A 15,716-nucleotide genomic window follows, 5' to 3' on the forward strand; every position below is an offset into this window, starting at 1 on the left:
CCAATGCCTACTGCACCTTTTGCTCTCCCCATAGGGAGATGAGATCCAGTGTCTCCCGCTCTTGCCAGGACACTCCATGTCCACTGCTACCGGGCTTGCTACTGGTTGCCATATTGTCCTGCTCTAGTGAGGATACAATAAAGAAAAGAATTTTCACGGCAAATGGTGCCACAAGAACCCAGCATTCCTTGTGTCCTTCATCCACTCCATGCCTTCAAAGTTACCTCCCTCAGCCAAAGTTAATCCTATTGGATAACAGAACCACAAAAGTAATTTGATTGGCCAGATGGAGACCACCAGGTAATTCTCTGGTCTGTTATTGGCCCCAACATGACCACAAGGGAATTTTCTTCTGAGTGGTTAGCTACTGGGAAAAATTGGGGAGGAGTTCCAACCCCCCTGGAGGAAAATGGTGTTAGCACTCCAATGGTCGTTGTCCATTCAAAAATGTTGGAAAAAGCAGTAGTAATACATTCCTGTCTACATACTAAATCACAAAATGAGGGCAACATGCATGTGGATGTCAAAAACCAAAGTGCCACCCAATGCATTTAATGAAACCATTACCATGATGGCGGCTCAACACAGTAAACCTGTGCCTTCCATTAAAACCCTGGTGGTCCAGTCCCTTGCATGAAAGGGAACACACAGGAATGCAGTCAAGCAGGAAAAAAAGTCATTGTGAAACTGACAAAACATTTTTGATTCTCTGCCACCAACCCCCTTCATTGCCACACAAGTGCTGTCTTGAAGTAGCTGTTTCCCCATGCTTTTACTTTTTTCGAATATGCAGCACAAGACTAGTGGGAAAGCATTAATTAAAACCCATCAAAGCCAGATCTACATATAATCTTGGGCTGGAGAAATACTAGGGAGAAGAGGGGACCGTCACCCTACCCAGCTTCAATCTAACTGCAGACGTTTCAAGAGTGATCCATGCCCAAAGCAGAGAAAGATATCAAATAGCCCCTGGAGACCGATGGAGCAGTGGAAAGAATAGGGGAGCCGTGGGGTTGCTGAGATGGGAGGGGGGATAATGCCACATTTTAGGAGAAAGTGCTTGCTAGCCCACACATACCAGCTGAGAATTGGTGGCCGCCACGCTCACTGCTGGGCTTGATCAGTAGAGCATGACCTGATGCTGGTCTTGACCCCCTCCCTCCCTCCTGCCACTCTTTCAGAGCTTGTGAAGAGGCTCCGCAGAGAGCTAAAGCATATGTACCCAAAGAATTGCAGGGCACCACTACCTCTAGTAAAACCTTGAAAGCTTTTCCTGACAATAAGAACATAAGAGACGCCAATGTTGGATCAGGCCAAAGGCCCATCCAGTCCAACACTCTGTGTCTCACAGTGGCCAGAAATACCAGTGCCATCAGGAGGTCCACCAGTGGGGCCAGGACATTAGAAGCCCTCCCACTGTTGACCCCCCCCCCCAAGCACCAAGAAGACAGAGCATCACTTGCCCCAGAGCCCCTATCTATACCTTGTGGCTAATAGCCACTGATGGACCTCTGCTCCATATGCTTATCTAATTCCCTTTTGAAGCCATCCATGCTTGTAGCCGCCACTACTTCCTGTGGCAGTGAATTCCATGTGTTAATCACTCTTTGGGCCTGTCTCCTCCCTCTTACTGCCATTCTCAGCAGCTCAGAGCTGCTTCATGTTGGCCCACCAAAGCTTTCTTCTTCCCCCTCTGCTCTCAGTGGCTCATGGGGAGCTGCTCCAGGCAGGCCAGCTGAGGCTTCCCCTTCCCCCCCACCAGCAGCTCTGAAGCTCAGTTGCCCCCCCCCAACCACTGGGCCCCTCTCCAGCTGCTCCTCAGTAAGTGCATTGCCTACACATGCAGTCAATGCTTTCTATTTTGGAGGGAATTTAAGGGGGGCCCCTACGTGTTTTTTTTTAACTTTTGAGATTTTTCTGGAAATCTAGAGGGGTCACTCAAGTTTATAGAAACACCTGTTTGGGGTGTGCCTCCTATCTGTGGATTTGGTTATCCACAGATAGTGGGCACTCTTGGGAATTAGATATGTAAACAGTGTTTACTGTTAAGTAGTAGAAAGTACTTCAGTGCTCTGGCTGATAACAGGGGCTGAGAAGCAGAGTTGGACTAACTGCTTTCTTGTTAATCTTCTAAAGAGGTGTATTATGTTATATTCTTGTGCAGCGCTCTGCTCCATGTAGTCTATATTGTGTATTGATCTAGTACTTGTATTACTGTTTACTGTGGTTAAGAATGCCACAGACTAGTCAAACTGTGCTTTGAAATGCAAGCAGAGAAAACTGAAGGAAATATTGTACGCAGTTTTAAAAACGATCCCTGCAAGCACTTCAGTTTCGCTTGCTTTGTGCGTGTTGTTGTTTTTTCCCACCCCACAAAAATACCTTCACCTATTATATTTCTAGACCAAACACTGTCGGAGATTTAAAAAAGAAAAAACCTGCCCGCAAACCCACCCCGTTTCATTTCAGAAAACAGCATCCCAGGTACAAGAAAGAGATGCTAAGGTCTTTCTTCTTTCCGGGAGGGGGGAGAAAAAAAACTACTGACGCCACCGTCCAACAACTTCGCGTTCGAATTTGGGCCTGCCGTGGAGCCGTCCTTATTCCCCTCAACACTCGCGAGAGGTGTTGCTGTTGGTTTCATATTGTCGGCAGATTCCGCCCCTGCCTGTGTGGTTCGCCGGCGCGGGAAGGAAGAGAAGCTTAGGAGAAGTTTCATAGCGGGACTATGGACGAGGCCAGCGGAGACGAGACCACCCGGCGGCTGCTCCGGCAGCAGTACCGGGAGCTGATCGCGGATGTTCAGCGTGAGTGCCTTCCTGGAACGCGGGAGGAGGGAATGGCGCTTAGGTGGGACGCGGAGAGTGAAAGTTAAACGCTTTGAGAAGGAAGGTAACGGGAGGCTTCTTCGGAGATGCTGAGCTTCGGGAGTCTGTCCCTGTTTCTTGCACACAAGCCGAAGTCAAAAGACTCGTTATTCAGAGAAGGGTTTTCCCCCCTCTCAAAGATAATTAACCTTCCTGCATTTCTTTCTTCTTGTTGTTCGTGTCACATGTCTGAATTCAGAATCACGGGCATCAGAAATGAAATGCGGAGGTACTGATGCATTTGTTCCATGGAACGGGGTATTTAGAAAGTTCAGCTTGCTGTTTTTTTGTGGTCTCTCCAAGTACAGTCTCTCCGAGTACAGAAATACAGTGAAGAAATCCAAAAGCCAAGGAGGCTGCAGTCACACGGAGCATTAGCCACGCTACAGAGACGGAAGATAGGCGGACGGGCGATCACACCACAACATCTGAAGCGTAGAGCTCCCGTGGCTAACCCGAGGCTTCCCGCCAAAGATGCGCCGTAAAAACTAGTACCTCTGAAGTACTAGTTTCCGGAAACCACGGGGCAAGGGCGGGCGTCTGATCACTTTTCCGGTGGTAGCTCGTGGCATCCGGCGCCTGTGGAGAGAACGTGTTTTCCCCCCCAAGTCTCCACGGGATGCGCACAAGCACCCAACAGCGCATGTACACACTTCGGTTAAAAACAACAACAACAACCCCCGCCCTGCGCCGCTTCTTTGCCATGCTGCAGGATTGACGTATGATCAGCACCTCCCCCTGAACCATGGGACATCGGTAGGACGTTTGATCTGGCGGCCGTGCAGTAGTTCGCTCCAGGGCAAACAGCCACGCCTCCCTCCCGCGATATCCGGCCCATGTGACCGGGGCCCTTAAATCCTTTTTTTGGTGGTGGTGGTTCAATGTTTCTTCATTCTGCTATCTGATGAGCAGATAAAATAAACGTTTATGTTTAAAGACTGCTTCTCAACAGCAATAGTTCTCAAGGTGGCTTATATTAAAAATAACTTTAAACAATTAATGCTTTAAAATAGTTAGGTAAGTTGGTTGTGGGGGCAGAGGGAGGCACTGAGGGATGTATGTGGCTGTACAGCCTCTATGCTAGTTGCTGGCTATTTGCTTTTTCATGCAGCTTGCCACAAGGCCGTGAACTATTACCCACCACAAAAGGAAATGTGCTGCAAAACCATATAGCATTAGTTAATCATCATTTTAAGGGGCAGATTTCCTTAATACCTTCCATTTTTAGTTTATGATGGTTAGTTTTTCTTATTTACATGCTACAGTAGCGTTGTTTGTAAATAGAATGGTGACATTTGAACTTTTTAAAACTTACATTCAGTTTTATTGCCGTGGAGGGTAGCTAAAAGGGAACAACACTAGCTGAGAACTGCCTTCTAGCTTTACATGCATCCCCTATCTATGTGGACACATAGCCAGTACAAATAATGTTTTCTGATGATTTACCTGTAGATTGAGGTATTTTCCCAATGTATCACATTTGTAATTCATTATTCTGAGTAGTTATTGCATCGTTCCCTCCACCGCTCCCTCCTAATTTCTGGAATTTGAGCTATCTGTAGTTCAGATGTGTGATATATGATTATCAACTACTTTTGAACTAGATCTTGCTCTGTTGACTTTTTCTTTCAAGGTATATATTTTTATTGTAGAGAATCGTGAGATGATGCTGAGTACCAGAAATGATAAACTGACTGAAAGTCTAGAAGAAGCCAACAAACTGTTCGTTGCAGGTAATGTGAAACTGGTTAGATGTTCACATTATTGTTGTCTTTACTGAAAGTGTGTTTGGAATAAAAACACAGAAAAGTTATGTTTTATCACACATGGCTATGTGAACACAGTTATTGAATATATTGAACTGGGTCCAGTTATAAGTAATTTTTACAGCTTACAAAATTCCCCCCACAGATATCATTCAAGTAACCCTGTTATTTCTGTATCTCAAAGCACAGATGCACCTGAAATGCTCTGCCCCCCCCCCCAATCTTTGTATCTCTTTATCACATATGTATGCCTTTCTTCCAGGAACTGGGGTGGTCTAGCTGCTAGTAAGGCACTGTAATCACTGTGTGAGTTCTGGGCACATCCACACAGAGCTTGCCCAAAACAACTCAGTCACTTTAGAGTTCCTAAATCAATTACAATTTAATGAAATATACTCTCTCTGGGGACATTCTTACTGAGGGCCATTGTCCACTGGACTGGATTGGCTAGGGAGGAAGCATCATTTGTTAACAAATGGGAGAGGGGTGCTGAAGATGTCAGAGTGGTTTATTCCAGTCCTGTGACTTAGATTTAGCATTGTCTGGGTATTTCATGTTGCAAGGAGGACATATAGAAAATTTCACCAAGGACCCACGCAACCAGAGTAGTTGCATTAAAGATAAAATTAATATTAACATTAAGGTTATTTGCACACTGTAGTAACTTGCCACTGGTATTTAAATAGTCTGATTTATTCTATTTGTATCATTGCGCAAAAATAGCCAAAACAGAAATTGCTGGTAGTATGATTTCCTGAGAAACTTATAAAAGGCAAAGCTGTACTGGATGGGTACACAAGCAAGTGGAATTTACAGTTCTGATTTCATTTAATGTTTGGAGTCTCTGCTTCAGGACAAGCACCAAGCACTCTAGGAAGTGGTGGTAATGAAATACTTGATTTTAAATAGCTTTTGATAGTAGCAAAATATTCTTCTTCTTTCTTAACAGTGTCCCGGGCCAGGGAGGCTGCTCTGGATGCGCAATTCCTAGTTTTGGCATCAACTCTGGGAAAGGAAAAAGCAAGCCAGTTGCAATCAGACATGACTGTATTTGATCCATCTGCTTTTGCTGAAGATCTAGTAAGTTTGCAGTCATTAGTTATTTGTTAATATAAGATTGTTGTGCTTGAGAGTTCTTCAACAGGAGCTTCTTTTACAAAACACTTTTCCTCTTCAGCATCCTATAGCATAGCAGAATTCTTGCTCTGCCTTTTTTGTTCACCTTGGGCAAACCCTTCATGACCAAAGCTTTAAAATGTAAAGGAGAGAACAACTTTATTGTTGCAAGATTAAGTCAGCAGTGTTAACAAGTCTGCTTTTTAAAAAATCCAGAAGCCCACACACACACACACACATCAAAATTCTGAATTGTGAAAAGTTGAATCCCGTATTCTGTATAAACAATGTATGTTTTGTCTTCTTTGGCTAATTATGAATAAGGCCAGTAAGTATGTAGGGCACTGAAATGTTTCTAAGGCCCCAGATGAGAGCTGACTATACAAGATCACCAAGTATATGTATCATATTTTCAAGCTTATCTTACAGCTACATGACTTAGAAGCTGTTTGTGATTTTAAGTGAAAAGCGGTGGTTCTTAGGAACCCTAAGTTCTGTGCCCAGTAACACATTCATTCCATTGTTTACTGCACTTGTATTGTTTACTGCACTTCTACACAGATTCAAGTGGGTAGTCATGTCAGTCTGAAGCAACAGAGCAAAGTTTGACTTCAGTAGCACCTTTAAAACCAACAAAGTTTAGATCTGGGCATATGAAAGTTTATACCCAGAATTAAACTTTGTTGGTCTTAAAGGTGCCACTGGACTCAAACTTTGCACTTGTGTAGAATCTGACTGCTGATGCTGATCAGTTAGGCTACACTACAAATGTGATCATGCAGGAACAGTATAGTGACTTGACTTGTATAAGAATAAGAAACTGTTTGTGCAATATATGGAAACGATATTGGTAAATCAGACAGATCTTCCTATTGCAGGGTTAGCAGTCTAACCTGTAACTTTTGCAGTGGTGCTACACCATCAGTTACCTGGTACCACTGCCTGGTCCAGGAGGTCCAAATAAAATAGGTACCATACTGTGAGGCCTTGAGACGTATAATTCTTGGGCTAAAAAATCTAAAAAGGAAAAGAAATGTGTTGTGCCTATTAGACACTTAATTCTGGATGATATGTGTGCTTTAAAGAATGTAGGGTAAGATAACAGCATGTGAAAGCTGGAACTATGCTGAAAATTTAAGTAATTCAGTTTAAAATTATGTCAGGTACACTTTGGGATGCCCAAAACCTTTGTGGGACTGACCATGAGTTCCTCCTGAAATGAAGCATGAAATGATGAATTAAAATTAAGTTAGATTTGTTTGTATCTGTTTTTAGCTCTGTTTGGTGGAGTATGGAAAACATCTTCAGGAAGTCGATAGTAAGCCTGATAGTCCTTTCACACACCTGCTTTCTAGGAGTAGACTTCATTTCATTTCATGGTGACAAATGGAAACTGATACCAGTATATTTCCTCTACAGTTATCATTTATGGGTTTAAATCGTCTAGATGGAGGTGAAAGTGATAGTGACAATGAGCAGCTTGCCAGTGGATATTTGCCTAGCAATGCTTGGCATACACTTGGTGAAGAAGCAAAAAAGTACTTTAGAAGAGCACCTACTTTCCACTTCATGTAAGTGTGAGACTTCTTTCAAATACTGGCAAAATAGCATGTCTCCAACACACAACTGGGTCAATTAATGTCTAATGCTGAACCTGGCTCCAGAGTGCAAATAAAATAAGCTTATTGAGAAGGCCAGGTACCCTGAACACCCCCCCCCCCAGCATTAAAAATATACCAGGGGTTGTTTTGAGTCCCAACCTGGTCCCCATCATTCCCTCTGTTAATTAAACTTACTAGCAGGAGCCGGGAATAAAGCCCCACAAAAAGAAATTTTTTTTTGCCCCAGGGGAATCACTTGATTGGTTTACTATCACCTGGATTGCAAAGAGAACACAACCATGTGAGGGGGTGTGATCACAGAAAAATGATAAAACCTTGAAATGAGGATTACATTTGCTTTCCCTGGAGTGAGAAGGGGAAGATGAGGGCCCTTGCCATATAGGCCCATGTCAGGCTGACATGGCTCAAGACCTGTAAGCCAGTAAGCTAGGGAACCAGTGTATTTAGGTTGTGTTTTATGTGTTTTGTATTTTCCTGTGCGTATGAAATCCCTTTGTTCACTTCATTTGTCCCCTGAAAGTAATTGGATCTTCCCTTCTTATTGTGTTTCCCCCAATTAAAATTAAGGGGTTGTTTTTGTTTGTTTAAGAGAACAAGGATTCTGTTATGACTGGGGCAGCTCTTGAGTGAGGCAGGCTGCATGTGGGATATGTGTGGGTGACAGAGAGAGGCAGAAGTAGGCCTGTCAGATACTGCCTCAGATGTGACAGGTGGCGGCGGCTATAGTTTCATGGACAAGTGGTAGCCAGACACACCCTGGAAGGCTAGGGAAATAGGGTTCTCCATCTCTTGTTCTTCCCTGCCTTTCCTTTCACACTCCTCTCTGCAAAAGCAGAGAAGGCTGGCCAGAGACCTTTTGAGATTGTCTTTAGCATCGTGAGTAGCATCTGCCAGTATGAGTGGGAGAAGGGAGTGAAAACAGTGAATGGGGTGGTAGAAGGAGAATCTCGTGCGTCCCTAGTATTTTGGTTTACTACTATTACTTGACTTTGCTAATATTGTTGTGTCATGTGCCCTCCAGCCACACTCTTATCCTAGTAGTGCTTTAATAATAGAAACAAGGCCCTGACCTGCATAGCCCAAGCAAGCCCAAACTTGTCAGAGCTCAGGAGCTGAGCAGGACCGACCCTGGCAAGTACTTGGATGGAAGACCGCCAAGGATTACCAGGGCTGGGACACAGAGGCAGGCAATAGCAAGCCACCTCTCTGAAACGTCCAAGCCCCACTAGGGGTCGCCAGAAGGCAACCATGACTTCCAGGCATGCACACATATATACACAAAAATACTCACAAAAAAAAATAGAAACAAAAATGAGAGCCATTGTAGGAGAAAGAAGCGGAGCTAGGCAAGCAGTCCTTAAATTGTAAATAACAGAGCATCTGAATGTGTTTTTCCCCATATATATGGGCACAGTTTTAACTCCCCTGGTGATCAGGTAATAGCTAATTACAATATTTACTAAAATGCAAAGCTGGTTTTCCCCCCAAGTATGCCACCCCCCCCCAAAAAAAGAGGTCATCTTACATTTGCATACAAGTTACAATAATATACACTATTTTTTCTTTGTTTATAAGATTTTTAAAGGGGTTGTCTTCCTTTCGAATAAATATGGTACAAACCTGATTTTAGCAGCCAGTCATGTAAGAGACTGGATAGAACTCAGGTTTGTAGCCAGGCATTTTCCATTGGGTGGGCAGATGAGAAGAGTGGAGGGCAGTCCATTATATCGCAGGTCTGGTTTAGGACAGTTGCAAGCTGGTTTGTAGTACAAGCACGTAGTATTATTAAAGGAATTAGCAAAATAGTACCTCTGAGCATATGCAAAGAACCTTTCCTTCTCCCCCACTGAAAACACACAGTTCTACAAGGTTGGAGCAGGCATCAGATGTGGTAATTAATTAATTATTGAATTGCATTGTGTATAGAATAGCCAGGAGATCCTAAGATTGCCTGGCAGCCAGAATTTCTAGCTCTTTTAGCGTCATGTACCACTAGGTGGTGAGCTAGACTTGATTTTAAGGCAAGAGACGTTTCAGAGTAGGTTTTGCCATTGCTTGCCTCTGCGTCATGACCCTGATATTCCTTGGAGGTTGCCTTTCCAGATACTAGCCAAGGCCGACCCTGCTGGCTTCCAAGTTCTGATGGGATCAGGCTAGCCTGGGCTGTCCAGGTCAGGGCTATCAGATGCAGTATTTTCTATTTTTTTTAAAAAAATATTTATTCTACCAAGCTCAGTCTTCACTTATTATATCTGCAACATCTTCTACACTACATTTTAGAAAGTACTACAAACTGCAGGCTTGTGACATTTCTGTCATACCCTAGACTAGAAGATCTTTCTAACTACATGGGAGATTTGCTTGAACAGACCAATGGTCCATCTGTTTCAGCTTCTGTTTTGTTACGGTAGTCAGTTGCCTCAAAGGCCCACATGCAGAGGTCAGATAGTCTCTGCTATTGCTTCTGTTCAGCAACTACCAGTTGTATACTACCCTTGAACGTGGAGGCTCCATTTAGCTATCAAGGCTAGTAGCTGTTGATGGATCTATTCTCCTTGAATTTGCCTAATATCATTGAGAGCCAGTTTGGTGTAGTGGTTAGGAGCGTGGACTCTAATCTGGGAGAACTGGGCTTGATTCCTCACTCCCCCAAATGCAGCTGCTGGTGTGACCTTGGGTCAGTCATAAGTTCTTTCAGAGGTGTTCTCTCAAGGGCAGTTCTCTAGAGAGCTCTCCCAGCCCCACCTACCTCACAGGGTGTCTGTTGTGGGGAAGGGAAGGGAAAAGGATTGTAAGCCACTCTGAGACTCCTTCGGGTAGTGAAGGGCAGGGTATAAATCCAATCTCTTTTTTTTCTTTAAAGCCACCCATGCCAGGCCTTGACAGAGGTCTGACTGAGCAAGGATAGCTATCATTTTGGCTGTCCCATTCATGCTTGGTTGTATCTCTTGGCTGCTAGTAGAAAATACCAGACTGATATTTTCTCACTTGCTTTCCCAGACAGAAAGCACAAAGGGGAGCACTGCTGATCAATGGGGCATGAAAAAATGTTTGGTGGGTTGTTGCGCTTGTTTCCCCCCTGTGACTATGGGCCTGACATAAGATGAATGTTTTCTTTGCTCATACATTTTAAATCTCCTATGCTCAAGTATCTGGACTTTTCATAAGCCTCCTTGAAGGAATAATAAATGTTACTTTACATTGGGTCTTTAAACGATTTGGAATTTGAATTGCTACACGTGGGAGCCACATTGTTTTGCTTGGTTTAGGTTGGGAGCTTTCACTGCTGATCCTCCTGTTCAAAGGCCACGGATTGAGAGGCAACAGAAGAAAGCAGGGCCAGATGAAAGAAGGGCAATGCCTAAACAGGTAGTGTGGGTGGGGTGGCTGGGGTAATGCATTGAATTGTGTTCTGCTACTGTTATTGTGAATGGCAGTGTCAAATTGCTCTGATCTCAGTGCACCTATAAATGTATGTGACAGTTCCCTTTAGCAAGTGTAGGACCCAGTACAAATTCAGAAGACTTTTCATGCACAGGTCTGCTTTGATGGAGCAGGGTGTAAGTGTCAGCTGTCCTACATTGCTATTATATGTAGGATTTTTATGGTATATTCTTTATAACATGCTTCTAACATGCATGTATTATTCCATGCTTGCCAAACAGTTATATAATATGGCTTGTAATATATGCATAAAACCTGTTAAGGCAACATGGGGAAATTATGCTTCAAATAGGGCTGTATAATGGGGCTGTATGTGAATTGAGAGCTTCCTGGCAAGTTACCTTGAGGGGAGTGATTTCTTTTGACTGCTTATAGAGCTATAGTTCTCCAGTGTTGCATCTGCTCTAGTTCTGAAGATCACCCAAACTTTGGGAGAGGATTATGAGGAGTGTAAGGGAATAAGGAGAAGAGACTGGTTTCGTGAACGTTTTGATGGTTTAGTGAATCAAACTTTTTGTTTAGAGCTTGAAGCCTTGCATTAAACATTGGCTGCATTATTTTGTATAATCGTAATGGTTTGCAAAATTGTTTTTTCCTGCTATCAGGAAAGAATATTGTTAGGGGAAAATACTGTATACAAACTGTATAACATGGATACACAACACATACCTTGAGGCGTACGCTTGAAGCCAGACAGCCTATTCCACCTCCAGTGAAGCCATCTTGGATGCCATGCCTTCCATGGTGCCTGCAATGGCTTGGCCGGAGTTGAGAGGAGTGGATGTCTTCTGGGCTTGGCTTGGTCAAGACATCGTGATGTTGTGAGTGGGGAGGGGGTCTGAGGTTGAATTATCGGAGCGCAGCCTGCTTAGTTCTAATCAAGGTTTATTGTGGCCCATGTAACTGAGCAATGTGCACCTACAGGATAATGTAGTTGTGTGAATGATGGCTTAACTGAACTGTATCTTTAGCTGGAAAAGATGGAAGAATCTCACCAGGAAGCCACAGAAAAAGAAGTAGAGAGGATCTTAGGATACTTACAATCCTTTTTCAGACAAGACCGTAAGTATACGAGTAAACATTGCTAATGCAAAATTGAATTGGAGCATTACTTCAGTCTTGTAAATGAGGGAGGAAAGTTGTTCCTCTCCCCTTTCCAAAGTAAAATTGCTACAGAATCCAGCAGTGTTGTGTGTTCAACTCCAATTTGCTTCTCAGTACCCTGTTTCCCCGAAAATAACACCTACCCCAAAAATAAGCCCTAGCAGGATTTCTATGCATTTGTGGTATGAGCTAGTGTGTCTTCTTGAGAAAAAATAAATATAAGACAGTGTCTTTTTTTCGGGGAAACACGGTATCTACAGAGTGGGGGGGAGGAAGCTGTTGAAGCTTCCTACTGATATGCTAGCTCAGGTTGTGTTGGCTCCAGCTGTTTTTGTTGATGTTGAACCGTCTTCCTTCAAAATCTTTGTATGTAAGCTGTCACTCAACTGTATCATCACCCTGGGATTGCAATGACAACTCTTCTTGTGGCGCCCTCTCCCTTGCTGGGCATCAGATTGGCTCCATTCTCCAAATTTAAATAGGTAATAGGAAGCAGCAAATATGAGTTTGAAAGAAATGTCTCTTGAAGTTAAGGTGTGTCACAAAATGGTAAAGAAAGCAAAAGGATGGTTAAATAATAGCACCATGTTCTCACACCTCATTTTCTGATTTCTGTAGCTGGTGTCCCAATATCCTTCCTTGAGTTTGTGACTGATCCAGATTCTTTTGCTCGTACTATTGAAAACATGTTTCATGTATCCTTCCTAATAAGGGTAAGTGTGAATGGTTTGCAGTTGTTATTTGTCATTTAAAAAACAAAATGCATTCATTTGCATTGCCAGCTTTAACTTTCTCTGAAGCAAAGTTGTCAAGAAGCACAAGACTTGCTTTTTATAACCTTGAGGATGCCTAATTAATTAATTCTCTTGATGAGTAAAATTAATATGTATGTTTCTATGCATAAAGTCACAGCTTTGGAGCCCCGTACCTCTGTGTTGCTGATAAACCTTATATATCATTTTGGTCTGATGTAGATTTTAAAACTGAAACCAGGATAAAAAACCAGACCATGGGATTTTCTGGGCCTTCTGTTCTAATTAACATCTCCCATCCTCTTCTGCATTGTTTTTGAGTTAGTTGGGTTATAAGGAAATAAAACAAATGTCTAAACTTGCTGTTTTTGAAACATGCTTTGAAACCCTGTCTCTAAGCAGGGTTCCAAAAGAAAACGTAGGACGGTATCCAGTTTCACTTTTACTTGGATTGATTATAGTGAGGTGGGGGGAGAGGAAGGAAGACAGTACTGGTTCATAAATCTTCTATGTATAAGCCTAAATCAGCTGTCTAATTCTACCTCTTGCCTCTCATGTAGACGACTTTGAAATTAAAGCTTGGAAATAATAGGGAATGTGGTCTGGTTTTATTCTCCTGGTTTAAAGAAAATTTGCTTACACAGCCAACATTTTAAATTTCATTATCTTAAGCCCTAAGAATCTGTGAAACAGAAACATTGTTTTATTCCATTTAAACATTGCCAAATCTCAGATTCTTGTACATCATTTAAGTATGCTTGGGTAGTTTTTGCTGGCTTAATAACTGAAATGTGTTTATTCCAGGATGGCCTTGCAACAATCAAGCTTGATGATGACAGGCTTCCTATAATAGGTACATTTTAAGATTACTTTTAGAAAAGCGAATACTTGATTGCCATAAGACATGATAAAACTTACAGGACACTTATGCATATATGTGTCTTAAGTGCTAACTTTTCTGTTTCTGAAAAAGTAACAAGTTTTCTTAAAATGTGATGCTTTGATAGAACCTTTATACCCAGAGGAAGGAGAAAACAATCAGGATACCCAGGCACGGAAGCAAGCAGTCATGTCAATGAGCTTTCAAGAATGGCAGGTATAGTGAGAATGGTCTTCCTTTCCCTTAAACTAACTGAAGTGTTCCCAAGAGACAGTGATGTAGGTTCTGCACTATTCTGGCAGTACTAATTGTACAGTTAAGATACGCATCAGTGACTGTTTCAGATGTTCCCGCCTTCAGAAGTCATATTCAAGACGGAGCCTTTTCATTGGTGGTACTCTGACTGGAATGATCTCCAGTCGTGATTTAGACACCAAGTATTTTATTGATGTGTTGGTTGGTATAACTTGTTCTGGTTCTCTTTTCTGTAGCCCGGAACATCTTTTTTCCATTAAGTATGTATTTACGGGGAGGGTCGTTGTGACTTGGTGGAAGAGTATGTACTTGTCATGCAGACGGTTCCAGGTTCTATATCCGGCATCTCCAGCTAAAAGATACAGGTGGTAGATGTGAAAGATCTCTTCCTGAGATCCTGGAGAGCTACTTGCAGTCTGCCTAAACAGTACTGACTTTGATGGACAATGGTCTAATTGAGTATAAAGCAGCTTCATATGTTGGTGTATTCGTTTCTGTCCTAATAGGAATTTTTTATCCTATGGCTGTAAAAATAAGTGGGAATCTTTTAGTACTTTATACTGACTTTTATTCTATTGTAAATTTTGTGGACCACAGTCTACTGCCTCAGATACTTATCTGAAAAATGATTATTTTACTTTGGAGTTTTTATAAGAATCTTATTTATTGCTGCTTTTAAACTGGTTTGAAATTGCGGTTCTAAAGCACCTCAAGTGTATTAAATGGAGATTCTGACATACACATGACACAGGTCTTTGCAAAATGGGTCTGGGCAATTTCCTGTCCTCCTTATAATAAAATTTCAGAGATTTGTTTCTGTTTTTTTTCTTGATTCTGCTCCTTTCCGTTTTAAACCTGTGCGATAAAATGGTAACAGTTACTTGCAGAGAACATAATTCCATATCTTACTGATCAAAATTGGCATAAATTCCACTGTTTGCATTATACTCCCCCTTACCCTGAATAATATTTTAATGAGTAGATAAACAGGTGGTCGGGTCATATTGAATTTCTTAATTTGAGCTGCATGTTGGGGGAGGTGGGGATCCTGTGTTTGAAGTTCTAATGCGGGTAGCTGAAGTAGGAAGAAAGGCAAAATGCTCAATTCTCTTTGTTGTTGGCATGGATTTTAAATTCAGTTAACATTTTGAAGCCAAACCTTTTTTTCCTCATCAGAATATTGTGCAGACTTTTGAAATTTCACAACCCATGATTATGCCAGCTACACCGGCAAAAAAGTGAGATGGAACAATTCTGAAAGGTACTCTTCAGATGTTAACCGAGCCACACAGTTATTGAGGGGTGGTTATTTTTGTGATTTTCAACTTGCTTCATGTTACCGAAGACAGAACAAAATCTATTTTTTCCCTTTACAGGTATTCCATGTTCCATTGAGAGGATTAGTATTAGGCACTTACCTATTGAATTTTCTACCCATAGAAGTCAATCCTTGTTCAAGAAGCACAGTACTTGCTCAAACAGGGAACATGTTGGTGTTTTTTCCACCAGATTTTTTAAATGAGATGTGATGTTCTCTTTGGTATGACATATTGATAGTTCTCTGTTTGTGGCTTGATTACTGCTTATGTACTATAACAATTTGTTAGAAATTAAAGTTATATTTATATTATTGTATATGAGTCTTATATTTATGGTGTTTCCTCCCATTATATATCTTCTCCATTTTGGAGAGCTCTGTTACATTTTTTGTTAATGAAAGCAACTTTGAAATTAGTGGGAGAATACTTATATCTTTGGGGTGAATCTAAAGTCTGTTTTTATGCTTGAACTCTACAAGACTGAAGTCTGCCAAGTGTGAGACAAGAGGGGAGAAAGTGCACAGCTTTAGTTAAAAACTCAAATGTTTTCCCTTATCGAAAGATCAAAACAGCTAGTTGAAGAAGTGTTTC

General features: G+C 42.0%; 1 protein-coding gene across 1 annotated transcript; it reads left to right on the top strand.

The window, feature by feature from the left end:
• Positions 1-2,660: 2,660 nt before the first annotated feature.
• On the top strand, positions 2,661-15,486 carry NSMCE4A (NSE4 homolog A, SMC5-SMC6 complex component). Its single transcript, XM_015425401.1, has 11 exons — positions 2,661-2,807; positions 4,520-4,600; positions 5,583-5,713; positions 7,169-7,320; positions 10,641-10,740; positions 11,787-11,877; positions 12,538-12,632; positions 13,476-13,524; positions 13,679-13,767; positions 14,983-15,067; positions 15,183-15,486. Exons 1-10 carry the CDS (start codon positions 2,729-2,731, stop codon positions 15,046-15,048), a joined length of 933 nt encoding a protein of 310 aa, XP_015280887.1. The 5' UTR covers positions 2,661-2,728; the 3' UTR covers positions 15,049-15,067; positions 15,183-15,486.
• The last annotated feature ends 230 nt before the right edge of the window (positions 15,487-15,716 follow it).

Source organism: Gekko japonicus, unplaced genomic scaffold, assembly GCF_001447785.1.
Source record: "Gekko japonicus isolate JY-2015 unplaced genomic scaffold, Gekko_japonicus_V1.1 scaffold183, whole genome shotgun sequence".
Taxonomy (NCBI): Eukaryota; Metazoa; Chordata; class Lepidosauria; order Squamata; family Gekkonidae; genus Gekko; species Gekko japonicus.